This window comes from Acipenser ruthenus, chromosome 2, assembly GCF_902713425.1.
Source record: "Acipenser ruthenus chromosome 2, fAciRut3.2 maternal haplotype, whole genome shotgun sequence".
NCBI lineage: Eukaryota > Metazoa > Chordata > Actinopteri > Acipenseriformes > Acipenseridae > Acipenser > Acipenser ruthenus.
This window is the reverse complement of record NC_081190.1, coordinates 98,718,080-98,735,489: the sequence shown is the minus strand read 5'-3', so window position 1 is coordinate 98,735,489 and position 17,410 is coordinate 98,718,080. Positions and strand designations below refer to the sequence as shown.

At 38.8% G+C, this 17,410-nt stretch overlaps 1 protein-coding gene across 1 annotated transcript in view; it reads right to left on the bottom strand.

The window, feature by feature from the left end:
- The window catches only part of LOC117409040 (DNA polymerase nu-like), a 98,554-nt gene that overhangs the window by 53,141 nt on the left and 28,003 nt on the right, over nt 1-17,410 (bottom strand). The window contains exons 10-11 of the mRNA XM_059004511.1: nt 4,279-4,336; nt 3,276-3,353 (exon numbers count right to left, since the gene is read on the bottom strand). Of these exons, the coding sequence (XP_058860494.1) occupies nt 3,276-3,353; nt 4,279-4,336 (136 nt within the window). The remainder of the gene's footprint in view (nt 1-3,275; nt 3,354-4,278; nt 4,337-17,410) is intronic.

Genomic DNA, 17,410 nt, shown 5'->3' with positions numbered 1-17,410 from the left:
CTAAAAACACACTTTTATAAAATGGATTTCTTATTTTAGTGGGTTTTAATGTAACTTTAAAATTGCTGCTTTTGTATTATTATGTGTATACTGTTATTTAAATGGTCTGACTGTGGCAGTTGTATGTGTGACATGCTATACAAAAGTATTGTGGTTTGTTGTTTTTTTCTGCTATGTACTGTACAGTGATTTGCGATACTTTTGAATTAAAACTGCTATATAAATGCAATAAATATAATAAATAAATATAAAAGTTACTCAACACTGCTTGGACCAAGCTGGTTACATTTATCATCACCCCATGGTATCCTGGTTTAAACATGTATGAACCATAACCAGCTTCACTACAATGATTACATACAATGCAAACTAAACCACAAGCTATCACCAGCTGTCCCTGCAGTAACAGTCACACGAGAGCTAGTGATATTGGAGTCTAGCAATGCAAAAACAGCATCAAAACAGTGTCACGGCAACTGAATTAAAATAAGGCAGCAAATCAGTTGCTTGTTTCTCGTTTTTATTTTCTTTTGATCAAACAAAAGCCAGTATAGATCTTTTAATGCGGCCCAATCTAGGTGAATTACATGGACTACCACAGAGTATATGCAAGGACAAGGAATCGTGATAAATAATGGGTCCAGGTTAATACTTTATGGTGAAATAAAGACAGAAATCAATAAAATACCTTGGAAATATGGTGTTTAGGAGGCTGTGTGGTCCAGTGGTTAAAGAAAAGGGCTTGTAACCAGGAGGTCCCCGGTTCAAATCCCACCTCAGCCACTGACTCATTGTGTGACCCTGAGCAAGTCACTTAATCTCCTTGTACTCCCTCTTTCAGGTGAGACGTCATTGTAAGTGACTCTGCAGCTGATGCACAGTTCACACACCCTAGTCTCTGTAAGTCGCCTTGGATGAAGGCGTCTAAATAAACAAATAACAATAAGTAACTGAAGTATATTATTTTGGACCATGTAGATGTACTATTTTTTATATTTAATTCCTCTCCTAACTGCAGAGTTATATAAAGACCAGCACCTTCAGTTTGATACATGATGAATGTGACCGAACATGCCTGTGTCTGCAGTACAGTATGTTGGCATTAAAATATAAAGCAGGTTTGCTGTTTGCTACCAAATCAGGAGGGACACAATCTCTCATAAAGAAACAGAAAACCCAAAGAATAAATGTCAGGATTATTTTTTACCACATCCAACAGCAAAAGTTATTTCCATAGTTCAACCATCTGATGTGATGCGATAGTGTGATGTGGTTTATGCATTGTTATTTTAATGTAGAAAATGTCTATACTGTTTATATGTATTATACACAAATTGCATTGCATGAAAAGTTAAAAAAAAAAAGTAATATATGACATGCTAATGATCATTTTATATCATGGACCCCATGCTTTTAACCATCTAGCACACCAACCATACCTAGACTAAACTGACTGATACAATAAAGAGCTAAGAAGCAAAGTAAATCCCATCGCTTAATGAGTGGGTGGAAATTCCAAGGGGAGTTACATCCGCAATGTGCATCAATCATAGAGCACCCGACTGTACATAAAGTGTCTCTAGGTATCAACAGTAATGCTGGATTCTTTTTGTGCCTGTGCATTCCTTTACTACTGTGCACAAGGTAACTGCAGCGAACCTGAATCCAAGGAAAAAAATAAATAAATAAAATAAAACAAAATGTTAAATAAACATACACAGCTTTTCGGATAAGGATCTGAAATACTGGCAATGTTTGTTTTCTTTCTGCTATAGACCTTGTGCAACAGGCACGATCAGTGCTTTTGATTTAGCTAACTGGGTCAGACCAAACCCAAACGGAGCCTCAGCCTGTTCAGACTGTCTGCAGTTTTCTTTTGTTATCGCCTTCCACGCTCCTGGCACAATCTTCTTCTCTGCCAGTCTTAGTGCACTAAAACACCCTCATGTCAGAATCACATACAGTCACTACATAAATCTACCAGGCTTCATCCAGACCTGCACGTAGATCCGCTTAGGACCAGGCAGGGGAGATCTGAAGCTGGCACGACTTTGGTGTCTATTCAGCGTCAGTGCTCATTCTGAGAACTTCATTTCACCGTCTCACCTCACGTTCATTTATTTCTATTGATCAGAAGATGGAGGCGCCAGGCACAATGGCAGTTGTAAGTATGGGTGCAACACAATCGAAAAACATAATCAAATAAAAAAAACAACTTAAATACACAGCAAATACAAAAACAATGGAAATATTTCCTTCAAAACCAGTAATACCCCAATATGTTCTTGTCAACGCCCCTCAAGATTTGGGTCAAAATTGGACAGGGGGGCTGTGATGAGATATATACCAGGAGTGAAAATAAGACTCCCATGGGATAGCTGTTAATGTCACACCTAAGTTTGTTACTTGCATGTGTACAGTAACACTTTTAACTGATTTGTAATGTGTATCTTATTTTATACATAGTACAGGTTCCGCAGTATACTCAGGTTATTGTGTTCTATATTGTATATTATGGTGTTTTTGATAGGGTAGTACACAAGCGGTGCCCTAATCAGACAGCTAGTTACTTTTGCTTTTTCTCCTGTGCAAAGTATACTCCAGCAGAATAAGAATATATTCATACAGGTATGTAATAGTTAAACATAAAACAGGCTACGGTACTAAACCCTGAACCCCCCTAAATCAGTCAGTAATATTCATGTTTCCCATTCCCCAATGAGTTCCACAAATACAAATGTGAGGTAAATCACATTTTATTAAGATGATGTAATTTTTAAATACAAATATTATTATTAATTTGAAAATGTAAAAAAAAAAAAAAGGTTCACAGTAGAATACAGTATTCTTAAAGATAGACAAACCCATCAGCTCTTGTTTGGGTTACTTATCTACAGTTTTTACAAGTATTCACCTACTCGACGCAAAACAATGAATAATGAGAAACCCCAGTTTAAATATTCATGAGCTACCTTCAATCAGATTAAATCGCTGGAAGTTCTTCTACACGAGAACCCTAATAGAGACCCTAATAGAGACCCATGTGAGACCCATGGTCATTACAATCCAAAAATATGAACAATAATGCGAAACAGAGTACAAATTGGTCTTCATTGGCCAATGCCAGGTTTTTTGTGCCTCCCCACTACCTCCATCTGGCAGCTTAGACTACTACCACTAACAATATATTTTTCTCTGTAAATATGGTGCATGTTTCGTTGTATTGTTTTGGTTGCCATGGCAACATGACCGCAAATAGTCTTTTGTCTACTTACCTGCTGCTAGGAAAGTCCACCCTTCTGCTGGGATGAACATGCTCCGAGGATGAATGGTTACCACTTCAGGTTCCTTTCCTGAAAAATGTAAAGAACGAAGATGCATGACTGTATAAAAACTTAGGAGCCCTGATATTTTCTTTAATGAAGGATATTGCACTGTTTAGTGATAATTCCATGTTCCATCGATGGGATTTCTGCAAAGGGAACATTAATTGTAGTGCACACTGTTTTAATGTGAGAAATGTTGCTTTAGCTTTAGGTCAGACACTCAACAGGAAGATATTTGTTTCTGCACATGGGCATGACAATTAAAAAAAATAATAATAATAAATAACTCCTAGGGTTTTTGTTCCCTGGGGACCAAGTAGAACAATAAAGGCCCTTAAGGAACACTGGGCTAGATTCACAAAGCCATTTACTCCAAAATTTTCATTAGCACAATTTTCAGATTGTAGAAACACACCCAATACATTTACCAACCAAAAAATAAAGTCAGACATTTAATCTAGGGGCTTGTGATTAGTCTAAAATTGTTTATTATTCATTTTAGAAAATAGATAGATTTTTTTTTTCTTGAAGAACAAATACACTAAGGATGGATAATTTAGCCCACTGAGTCTAAAATGTTGTTTGAGTTACTTTGCATAATAATGTGATTGCGAGCAAGGGCAAAGGAAATGGATTATCAGTATGGATCACTCATCATTCATAACCCAATACACTAGTTTACTTGGAATAATGTGCTGTTTCGGTGTAACAGTTTCATTGTTACACATTTTTATTACATTTAAAAGATATTATAGGGATTAACAGACGGACAATGACACATATATAGAATCAATGTTGTTTTCACAGGGGGAGAATAATTGTAGAATAACCCAACAGATTCTGATCAGGACAGTTATTATAATATACTTACAATGGGGACCACTTTACCTTGTATGTATTTAAAACGGGGACCACTTTACCTTGTATGTATTTAAAACGGGGACCACTTTACCTTGTATGTACTGCTTCCGGGTGATCTGAATCGGCTGTTTGGGAATGGATTGAATGTTCTGTAATAATAATAATAATAATAATAATAATAATAACAACAAAATAAAATAAACTGTTGGATACTTCACAAATTTTCTAAAGCCCATTCACATACATCCCATTTAACAGGAGACAAAAAGTGTACAGTACAGACATTAAAATAGTTATAACTCTATCTGACAGCAGCTTCTGTATAAAACGTAGTGTTCCAACTCTATAGGAAGTTGTATTGCAGTTGCCAACAAACTAATGGACACTATGAGACTGTTAATGTTCCCTGGTGTCCCTTTTAGAGGATATATTTAACTAATTTATCTTACAGTAGGTGCAGACTGACATGGAGTAGACTATAACTTCATAAACTTTGCATATTTAAGAAAACGTATTTACAAATTAAAAGTTAACAGACAGCATTCAAAGTACTTTCCATCTAGTCTTATAAACACAGAAGTACTGTACTGTAATAACTTACAAAAAACACAACTGCAGTATGAGAGGGATTCCAGTATAACAGATTAAATGTGTTGATTATTAAAATGTAAACATTCGTGAAACTAATTTGAATCTATCCCCTAGTCACTACACTGCAGCTTTAACAATCACACCATGGTCAATCCGTCAATTAAATAGCTGCTAAGTTTGCGCTTATTTTCAACTGCATCCTGTTTAGCTTCGTAAGTCAGATAAGTGCATATTTCAATGCACTACACACCACTTGATAACATTTCGCTGATAACTGTTAAAGATGTGGAGAAAACATCTATTATATATCTATTAACATATCGTGCCCATGTACAGTAAAATGTATAAATCCATGACACATCTCAAGTAGTTAAAAAGAAGATTACCTAACTTTTCAGAGATTTTTCAATTTTGCTTAACCAGCTGACGCTTCCAGGAATACAAATTCAAAAATACACATTAAAATTCTCCTCAGATGGACAGACACATACAGTATATAGAATCAATGTTGTTTTCACAGGGGGGAATAATTGGAGATTAACCCAACAGATTCTGATCAGGACAGTTATTATAATATATTTAAAACGGGGACCACTTTACCTTGCATATATTTAAAATGGGGACCACATCTGCTCTGATGTCTAGGCACAGTTCTGCTAATGCATTGATTAAAGCTTTTAAATTATGGTGCACTTAAACTTTCAGCAGCCACAGCAAAGTGCCCATGCAAGCAGAATTACAGAATTAAGGTAAGAGAAAGCCAGGCAATAACATCAGTTTAAGGGTATTACAGAACATTAGCATGGGTATAACCAATGTAAATAGGAAAAAATTATAATTCTGCCATTATAAAATGCCGTAGGCAGTTACACAATTGTGGAAGTGTTTAACAAACTGCCACCAGATAGCTATACAGTATTTTTCTGGTAGAAATATTTTTTCATTTTTAAAATATATTTCAGTAGTTCGGGACAAACACCAATCAAAAAATGTTTTAGTACAAATATTTATTGAGGAGAATGCAGAGTATGCGATTTTACAGTGGAGGGTATTTATAGTGCTAACAATCTTAGCTAATGTGTAAATTGAATGATTCATTTTGGTGACACGGAGATTGGTGTCTGACCCCCCTCCCGAACTTTAGTTAAGAACATAATTTAGATGCATTGATTCTATATATGTGTCTGTTAAAGATTGTTATTTTTCTGACGAGTGTCTATCCAGACATACTGCATGTCAAAGCTTTGGTTTGAAAGCTTTTTTTTCCAAATACTGTAGATAGACAAAAATACATTTAGCAGATGCTGCATTGCCCTAGGTCAAGAATATTATTATTTTTTATAAAATTAAAGGTCTTAAATACATACATATAACAAATTATTTTTGATGGAATATGTAGATTTATCTTACAAGTTAGTAAATAACTGAATTGCTCTTAGTTCAATAATATTGATTAATGTCAGTAAAACCAGGAGGGCAGGACTGTCTGTGAAATGCATTGTTTGTCAGATAGAAAACAATTACCTGGGTGATGGAACAGTGGCCAGAAGAGAGTTTACATCAAAATACTCCGGAGGGTCATCCAAAACAAACAAGCCTGACCGAACACTCACAGTGATCACGCAAGACACTAACAAAACTCAAGCAACCAACATCTGTCAACACTGTGCCCAGTGAGTTCAACTGTCACAGCTGTTGTATAGTTTAAAGAACAGTTTAAACTATACAGTCCTCTATAAATAATTGGCAGTGCTTGCACATATGCACTGAAGCATTACACAGAGCAAGTAAGTAGTTTAGATCTCTAGTACCCATTATACGTCAGAGACAGTCTGTGGTCTGATAGTCTGAAGTTGTCCTAATTCTACCTACTCTAGGTTCCTTTGTACACTTGCAGATGCCAGAATCACAAAGGCAGTACCGGTTTGATAGAAATCTTACAGAGGGCACATGGATTGACTGCACACAAAACAGTGGCTAATTTGACCAGTTCAAGCTGCTGCTGGGGCTTTGTAGAGTAAGTAGAAAAACCAGATGATGCACACAAAGATTTAAGAGTACAACCAATTATTCTCAGATGGAATCCTCTATCATGACAAGTGGCAGCCTGCAGCAGCAGTTAATGGTTATACATAAACTTGATTAGGGTAAACATGGTCTTTATGAAATGAAATTAAGCTAGACATTCTATATGTTCCACAATCTGTATGTGTTTTTAGATGCATTCCCTGCATCTTTTTTGTTCAATGAGCTATGAGATCAAGCATTGTAACCTTGGCTGGTTACCTTGAACAGTGAGATCAAGGACTGTATGATTCTGTTCTTTTTTTTGCAGAACAGCTGTATTTCTGTATTTTGTGTAAAAGGTTGGAGTAAGTCTATTTTTAAATGCCATCAGGTTAAACTATTAGCCTTTACCCTCATTAGTCATGTTGGTGACTATATTACACAAAAATGACCACCAGCGAGCTGCCGATCCTAGGAAACTGCTTCTGGGTCGAGAGAAAGGCAGCCATAGTAGTTTTATATGTAACCCCATAGCAGTCCCTGTTCACAAGGCTTAAATTCAGAGTTATTTAGCTCTATTTTAGATGGATTAAATACATTTTGATATCTGTTAAATAAGCCTTCTAGAACAGTTTTGTGAACATCACATTTTATTTCAATTAATCAAAATCTTAATATCTTTGCAAATAGGGCACGTTGAATCTAATCCAGATTTACGACTACCTTTAAAACAAAGCCTGAATTCTGCACATAGTCTAAAACACTCTATCTGCCTATTATTATTTATTTCTTAGCAGACGCCCTTATCCAGGGCGACTTACAATTGTTACAAGATATCACATTATTGTTACATACAGGTACCCATTTATACATTTGGGTTTTTACTGGAGCAATCTAGGTAAAGTACCTTGCTCAAGGGTACAGCAGCAGTGTCCCCCACCTGGGACTGAACCAACAACCCTCTGGTCAAGAGTCCAGAGCCCTAACCACTACTACTGCTGCTTATAAAATAATAAGGATGGATGCCAGCTATAGCTGGGGGGGGGGGGGGGGGGGGGGGCTCCACACCCCCTTGCAATTATGCATGTCATAAATCAACAGCCCATACTATCTATATCAGATGCTGTGTTACATGACATCTCATCTATATCAGCTGTGTAAGTGTTTTTCTTTTTTTAAATAAAGCATCTTATATTGATTTTAAGAATCTTGCATAATATTTGTTTTTGAATAAACCTGTTAAATCTAGTCTTACATTACTGGAGCGAAGAATCTTGACCCAAGTGAAAAAAATGCACAGGGATTCCCCATACAGTAGATACTGTAAATGACAGAAGAAAAACATCTTATATCAAATACATAAATTAAGAGGGAGTCAAAACTTGAACTTACAAAGTCCTGTACTCACACACACACACACACACACCTGTGCCCCGAGATAACACATAATATATATACTATGCATGTTTACATAAATAAATCCACACCTATACACTTATAGTGTGGACACACACACACACAGATCTTGGCTTCAACAATCCACACAAATTAACATAAGGGAACTTTCGTCTAAATTCACTGAATATATCAAAGTGGCATAAGGACTGCTTCCTTCCAAGAGTTAGCTTTCTTCATGGCTCCAAACTGTCTATTACCCACAACGCAACATATGCCGGGAAATAGTTCCTTTGCCAAAAAATATTGTCATGGGTCTTCTGCCAGACAAACCATGACACTGTTTTCCTTGCTGGAGGAAAATCGTCAACTTCACAAAAGGATAGCTATCAGCCACTAGTGCAAGACTATCATGCCTAAGACATGCTTACTTATTACTGGAACAAATACAAAATCCCAGTAATAAGTAAGCATGTTTAAAGTAGATCTAATAGTTGTTGAAATCATAAAGGACCCTATCTTGTATTTTAAATACATTGCAGACATACATGCACTGTTAGCTGCTTGATTTTCATAACTTTGAAACACAAATTTGAATGATCTCAGTGGGAGGGATTTAGATCCGCTTCTGTTTAGATCAATTGAACAGATCCTGGTGTGTTTGCTAAACAAAGAATAAAAGGTTACCGAAGGATTGCAGGACAGATTAAGTGGCTGATACTGCAGTTTAGTACATTGCTGCAGTACCTCTGTACTCATGCATTGTTAATGGTGAATAAATTAAGGCGCCAGGCTTGTCAACCTCATGCATAGCTAATGAAAGCCCGAAAGCCTTTCATTATTGAGCAGTAAATTGATCAAGATGAGAAAGTGAGGATTAAGACCTCCAGAAACACTGTACCATGCGCTGCTGTTTTTGGTCAGTGACGTGCAGAGAGAGTGTGTTTCACAGCAGTCGTGTAGTACATGCATCCAATCAATCACAATATGAGACATGGCTCTCAGGGTGATCTCTCTGCCTGTATATTTTATTCATTATTTCTAAAGGCTCCCCTCCCCCAACCTCTGCAATTGCGCCTGTTTTACAGAGTTCGCACAACTCAAACTATTTTTTTTTTTTTAAACAATTTGTGGAAACAAAAGATATAGTGGAAGGGATAGGAAACACTATGGGGTCCAATCATTTGATCTAAGCCACCATTCATATAATACCTTCCCAGCTGTTCTACATATTATACAGACACTCACACACACTATTCGATGTTTGATTTTAATAACCTTGGTACACAAACGTGTGGTTTCACAGATCTCCATTAGCACTAACTGTGGACTACCTAATGTTAGCTCTGCACATTCTGCTTAAATGAACCTGGCTCTAGTAATGCTTTTGTCACAATGTAATTCTTGGGTTTCTCAGGCACCACAGTATGTATCATTTCTAGCGGACGACACACAGATTTAATTATAAATGGTCAAGTCATGCTCTAATGTCCCCTGTTCTATCATGTCCAAATATCTCCCAGTTTATAGGTTCGAGCAAAAGTGTGCTCCCTCCTTTTTACCCACTTTTGTCAATTCTGTCATACAACCATCGGCCTCTATCAAGGGACTTAAGAGCTCAGAATGCAGAGCTTGCCAGAGTTGGCCCTCCTCTCCTCTGTTGGTGAGGAAAGTCTGGTTCAAGTCTTTGTGTGACTACTGTAATACTCTTCCCTCTGAATTCCCCTCCTGCATGCTATTAATAGCCGATCTGACACAAAGCATACAAACCACTCCGGTTTTCTATCAGTTGCATTGATTGACAATCACTGTAATACTCGTATGAGTCTACTTTCTAGACTATTTTTGGTGTCCTGAGGCGACTTCTACACGATGCAACTTTCAGTGGTGAGGATTAACTGATTTGACTTACAGTTTAAGGCATGGTGCGGTAAATGCCTTAAGGGCAGCAAGACTAACTCAATTTACTCAAATTTACATTCTGGAGAACAGACTTCGTGACAGTCTTCCTTGAAGTAATTAGGGACATATATTGCGCCAGAACAATTTAATCACCTTGCATACATTGATGTCCATAACATTTCTGTTCAGAGAAACCTAAAGGAAGATGTTAGCAAAAACGCATTTGTTATTACATTTCTAATTGTTAATGAGTCTCATAGCCAACCAAAACCGACTAAAACAATCGATGCACTTCAAAGAAAATAAAAGAGCTGGTAAATCAGCCAGGTCCACCACTGGGGTTTAAAGAATCAAGTAATTACGGTACGCAGACTGCGACACGGCACCTGACTCAATAAGGAAAGGTTCTTGTGTCATTTATTTTCACATAAAATCAGCAGTGAAGACCCAATGAGAAATGAACTGCTCTATACCTATTTGGTTTAATTTTTTTTCCCAGTTTAGCCAGATTTCTTAGGAAATACAGTTTTAATGTACAGTAGAGAGTCAAGTATCTAAACTATACTGGGACTGATACTAGTTTGCATAATCGATTTGTATCGATAATCGAAAAGGTAGTAATAACAATTACTGTACCTTTAACAATTTATAGAATAAAGTTAACATACACAGGTCTATGTTCCCTCTAGGAATTTTATTTAGTTAGCCACTGTGGCTAAAACAACTCAACATTTTTTAGCCACACTGGAAAAACTTAAGCCACGCCAAAGAAGGTTAAAAATAACTGTAAAAGTATTTTATTGTAGGCCGACAATAAAAAAAGTATAACCATTTCAAATGTTAATAACCTACTAATACAACTAAACAACTGCTCTTTCCATTGCTTTCCTTCCCTTTTCAGTTTCCAATGCAACCCTAATGACACATACAAGATACTGTCACTGGTAGAATAGGTACTGTACTTGTCAGGATTAAAACAGTAACAATCATACTACAGGAAATGTAAAGGCATTTGTTTCTACAGTATAAAATATGAATAGGTTTTAATATGTTTATTTCAGCAAGACAAAATGTGTATTTTATTTTAAACATGTAACTTAGCTAGATATTTAATGACAGACCCCACTCTACCAACACATTTGCAGTAGGCTATCTGAATGCTAGTATTACTTTGATTTCTTTAATAAATGCTAGATTTACTACCGTGTGAAAAAAAAACAACTGTTGCATAGTCATTTAGATTACATTATTTGTTTATGTATAACTATCTTGCAGCTCGTGCTATCAAAACAAACTTTCTTTGTATTCATTGCTTCATATGAAGAATAAAAACAGGGCTCGTCGTAATTTGATTAATACTGTAGCGATCACGGTTAACGCAGGCAGGTGCATCACACAGGGCGAAGCAATCCACACACATGCGGAGGGTGGGCGTGAACCCGGGACCTCTAGCACTAAAGCATAGCGCCGATACCTCTGTACTAAAGAGCTGGCTCCATTTCAAGGAGCGTATATCGGTGCTTATGTCTTCGTGTGTGATTACGTCACCTACCAGGCCTGCTGCTGCCGTCCCCTCTGCACGCTACACTCTCCCCTGCCAGCCTCAAGTCCACCCCGGACTTGCTCACCAGGCTAGTCTGACGAGTGCGTGCCAGGGTACCAATGTAGCAATCTCGGTTAACCACACCAATGGAGCCGGCTCTTTTGTACAGCGGTATCGGTGCTATGTTTTAGTGCGAGAGGTCCCGTGTTCGCGCCCGCCCTCTGCCTGTGTGTGGATTGCCTCGCCCTGTGTGATGTGCCTCCTGCGTTAACCGAGATCGCTACAACAAATTTAGCTAATGCCTTTATCCAAGGCGACTTCATACTATAGCTTACTCCAGCAGCTTATTGTTTGTTTTGATTGTTCTTTCGCTTGGATCCCAAGTTAGCTATCGATGGTGTAATGACTGCGCACTGGTAGTTTATATGGTTAAATAAATATTCACTGACCAACCTCATTAATCCTCCATTCACCCTCCGCCTCTGATTGATTAAGCAACGGAGATAGGGACCTACTGTATCTAACAGAAAAAAATAAGCTGTGTGTTTCGTGAACATTTATGTAATTTTCACCGTTTCAGCGCCACGATCAAGTTATTTACAAACCTCCTTCATTGCTTGATCTGGCCCCACGCGTAATTAATAGAAATCCTGCTGGCTGGTCTGATTTACACCCGGTTTTAATGGTTTCGCCACTGGCGAACAAGGTGAAAATGAGTTTAGCCAAACAGAAAAAACTTTCGCTTGTGGCGACGTGGCCAGCGGCTAGCGGGACCCCCACCCCCCGGATCCACCCATGTATATACCAAACTTTGTAAATCATCAAAGAATACAATTCAGTACAACTTTGGATTGACACATTACAGAACTTTAGGAATCATTAAACTTTTAAATGTTTTAAAATACTTTGAGACTTGCTGTTAAGGCCTTGTAATAATATGCAATTGAAATTAATAAAATAAAAGTTCTTGGCTGCTCAATTAATTAGACAGGATCTCCAGCCCTTACTGATGAAATAGAAAATCAAGAATGAGGTGACTGTTTTAATTTGCTTAACTGCAACAACGTAAAGCACACAATGCTCCATTAGGTTTTGGTGGTCTGAATAATTCTGTAACTTTCATTTGCCTCAGTCTGTTGGTCCTTTTTCTTGGCAGCTAAATCTTGTAGTCGTTTTAGCAGCAGAAGCTGTGTGCATAACACACCACACGTAATTCACCACATGATTACAGGTGCGTTCGGTTGATTAGACAGTACGGTTGATCAAAGATCGGATAATTGACTCTCTACTGTAATTGGCTTCATACCGATTACATAGGGTTGGTCAACAGGCTACACTCATTTTCAAACCTTAACTTGTATTCCAAAATCAACCATTTAAATTGTACAAAATGCAAAATTATTAATTTAAAAGTTGTAAAAAATCTCATCGAACAAACACTTTCTTTTGAATCTGTTTGCAATTGTGTTTTATGCTTAACGTTCTGGAACGAAGAAATAAAAAATGTGGCAGTACACTCAGCCAGCAGTGAATTTAGATGAAAGCTATTTGAGCAATCCGTCACAAAACTGTACCTCAAAAACGTGTATCCATTGTACACCAATGTACAACAACTGGGTGGGACATACACATCATTTTTACCTTAAAATGTGTTTCTGCAATGGAGACTGCATATATTTAAAGGAGGGGACAGTTATTTATTTTGGGATACTAATAACCAAGCTTATTAGCATTCAAGGGGTCAGAGTCTGGGTCAAACAAGAACCCGCCCCCCCCCCCCCCCCCCCAATCCTTCAGCATGTGTTCATCTTTCCCAATCCTTTTTGGAGGGTAACATGTAGGGCTAAACTGACAATAGGTACCGAGGTTTGAGTCAGTGAATGTGATTATTCTAGTCGGAACACACAAGGGATTTGTTTCGAAGAGCTAGGTTGCTTTATTAGAGACAGCTGGGTTACTGTAACCTTCCCCCTCCACAGCTGCGAATGTGACTGTGCTTAATGAACTACGGATTAAACAAGAGACTTCTTTCTGAAGGGATTGCCTTTTCTTAAAAGCTTGTTTCCTTGACACTTTACTTAGGGATGATCACATGGTTGTATTGAGAATTCAGAAGGGATCCAACCAACACCATGGCCACACTTCTGCAGGCATTATTATTATTATTATTATTATTATTATTATTATTATTATTATTATTATTATTATTATTATTATTATTATTATTATCTTTTGATTGCATCTGAAGTTCATCACAATTAAAGTGCAACAGTCAGAGTATTTCATGATAACAGATTCAGCACCTGGATGTATTGACCCCTGTGAATCAGAGGACTGTGAAAATAGGCAATGAGCCATAATTTATTCAAAACCAACACCATCTTAAAATAGAGGACACTGTGGTCATCATCACTGGAGTCCTGGGTCCCAAACCATTAAGAAAAAAATTACTACAATATTCTTATGAATTATGATTACAGAGCACTTTATTGCAAGAAATAATCCTGTATTCTTCATATGTAGGTACATGCAAAAATATATATTCTTGTTAAATACCCCTTCCTACACCATAACACTTTCCTTTCTGCATGTTTTATGAACAAATGGCAGACATTTTATTTTATTTAGGGATACTGATAACCAAGATCACCATGATAATAGAATACAGTACTGAATAGACACACAGAAATTCAACCATGAAATGATGGGAAACAACAGTGTTCATACCAATAACAGAATAATTAAAAAGAAATAACTTAAACTCCCTCCATGTAACCAGCTTCTTATAACCATACGTGTCTTGCTCTATCAGTTAAGAATACGCTCAGGGTTCATACACTTTTTCAACATCAAAATTCCAGACTTTTTCCGTACTTCCATTTGTTTTTCCCAGACTTGTGTTTTAGTTAGTTTCTACTAGTTTTTTGATAGTTATCCACATAGGCGGGCAGCCGCAGAGCATTATAGCTTTTTGATCCAGAGAAGAAGTTGCACCTGGTTTTCTAAAAGTATTTGTCAGAATCTGGAGGTGCATATCTAGCAAGAGACAAAGCAGGTATGCAAAAGAGAAGTAAGATACAATCTAAGAAATGTCCAATATTTGAGAACTACATTGCATTACTTACAAAAAGAATATAAAAAGTTGTATACTGCAAGTATACTTGTGCCAAAATAGGATAGTATAACGGTACCAATAGTATACTAAAACCAGACAATTTTGGCACAAGTATACTTGCAGTATACTACTTTTTTTGTAAGGGATGATGATATTGGATTCTGATCCAAACTTCTTTATACCCTCTGTTAAATGTTGAACACTACGGGAGGTGAAAAATAACAAAAATGAAAAATGATTGGACCAGGGGCAGGGTCGTGAATGGGAGGTACGTGAGGGCAAATTTGCTGGCAAATTGTGCCCTCACACAACTGGAAACAAGATGGCCGACCCGACGGAAACTACAGCTCCCAGACAGCTATCCGGTGGGAAGTGACGTCACCCATGGGAGGAGTAGTTGGGATCGAAAGGGGCTGGCTCACAGCACTAAGTGAAGGAGTAGGAGAGAGTGTTTTGTGCTTTTGTTGGTGATTACCCGTGAATTGACCTGGATTGATTGTTTGACTGCCTGTATTTTTGCCTAACCCTGGAATTGTGCTGAGAACCTGTTTACCGATCTGCTTTTGGAAAACGTTTTGTAAATAAACTTGCATCAGGTACCATCCTGATTAAAAAGGACAATTCTTTTTTTTACCAATTCTTTATGTGCGCACGTTCGCCACACCCAGCGGATTTCTAACTATATATATATATATATATATATATATATATAGACAAACAAAAACAAAAGGACTGTAATTACAAAGATACAGCCTTGTCACTTTATTATGAATGTTAGGTTATTATCATAATCCTGGTTCCCTGAAATAGAAATCTAACCATTACCTCATGGGTATTTATCCTGAAACCTGAGTAAGATATATGAATGTTGCACATCAGAGCCTGTGACGCAGTTGTGCCCACCTGAGGTCATAACTGAACTGCATACTCTGATCTCATCATCATTTTTCCTTTAAAACCGCTGCAATCATGAATGCAAGGACCATGAAGGTTAATGGTTAAATATCTATTTCAGGGAACCAGGGTTATGATAATAACCTAACATTCCCTATCAAGTATGAAATGTAACCATTACCTCATGGGTATAAATACCAAAGCTGTCACCAGGCAATATTGCAGACCAACTGGAATGCCATAAGGCTAGACCGAGGTCACCTTGCGCATTTCCATGAGGACCCCAGTACAAGTAGCTAGGGCTAAAAAAATAAGGGAGAACTCACCTCTATGTTTATGTTTTAAGGGTTGACCCTGAAGCCCTCCTTAACACTCTTGTTCTAAAGCCAGGGTTTTGTGGATCCATGACGTTCAGTCAATAGAACCATGTAGAAGTATGGGGAGTAGTCCAGACGAAGTAGCCCATACCGCTGCACGAAGTTGCCATGCCCCTGGTGGAATGGGCAGTGAGCTTTTCTGGAGGGGGCAAGTTGGCTCGCTCATAGGCAGACTTCACTGCATCTGCGATCCATTTAGATACAGTCTGTTTAGATAGGGCTTTACCATGGGACTTTGCCCCATAACAGACAAAAAGCTGTGTTCTGTCCACTGTGGCAAGTACGGTCCCCTCGCTAAAGTACCCTCGGTATGGTGCCCTCGGTACAGTGCGGTACGGTGTGGTATGGTGCCCTCGGTACAGTGCGGTACAGTACGGTGCGGTATGGTGCCCTCGGTACAGTGCGGTAGGGGACGGTGCGGTATGGTACACTCAGTATGGGGCTCTCGCTATGGTGCACTCGGTATGGTGCCCTCAGTACGGTGCACTCGGTACAGTCCCCTCAGTACGGTGCTCTCGGTATGGTGCCCGCGGTACAGTGTGGTACACTGCCCTCGGTACAGTGCCTTTGGTACGGTGCTCTCGCTATGGTGCACTCGGTATGTTGCCCTCGGTACGGCGCTCTTGCTATGGTGCACTCGGTATGGTGTCCGCGGTACGGTGCTGTCGCTATGGTGCACTCGGTACAGCGCTCTTGCTATGGTGCACACGGTATGGTGTCCGCGGTACGGTGCTGTCGCTATGGTGCACTCTGTATGGTGCCCTTGGTACGGTGCTCTCGGTATGGTGCCCTTGGTACGGTGCTCTCGGTATGGTGCCCGCGGTACAGTGCCCTTGGTACGGTGCTCTTGCTATGGTGCACTCAGTATGGTGCCCTCGGTATGGTGCCCTCGGTATGGTGCACTCGGTACGGTGCCCGCGGTACGGTGCCCGTGGTACAGTGCTCTCGGTATGGTGCCCGTGGTACAGTGCTCTTGGTATGGTGCACTCGGTACAGTGCTCTGGGTACAGTGCCCTCAGTACGGTGCCCTCGCTACGGTACCCTCGGTGCAGTTACCGCAGAAGGAATATATAGGGGTACCAACCTATATAGCTTCAGGCAACCAACACAGCCCTAAAACTGAGGGAAGCCTGCTGTCAGAGCTCTGACAGCCTTCACAATGGTACTGCAAGCAGACACCAATGCAGCAACGAGACACTGTGGGAGAGACTGCAAGCAGTCTAACCCGAAGAGGTCTGTGTATGCAGTCCAATTATGACCTTGGGCGGGCACGACTGCGTCACAGGCTCTGACATGCAGCTTTGATATATCTTATTCAGATAAATACCCATGAGGTAATGGTTACATTTTGTACTTGATAGGGAACTACTGTATTAGTAAATACACTAAGAACATGATC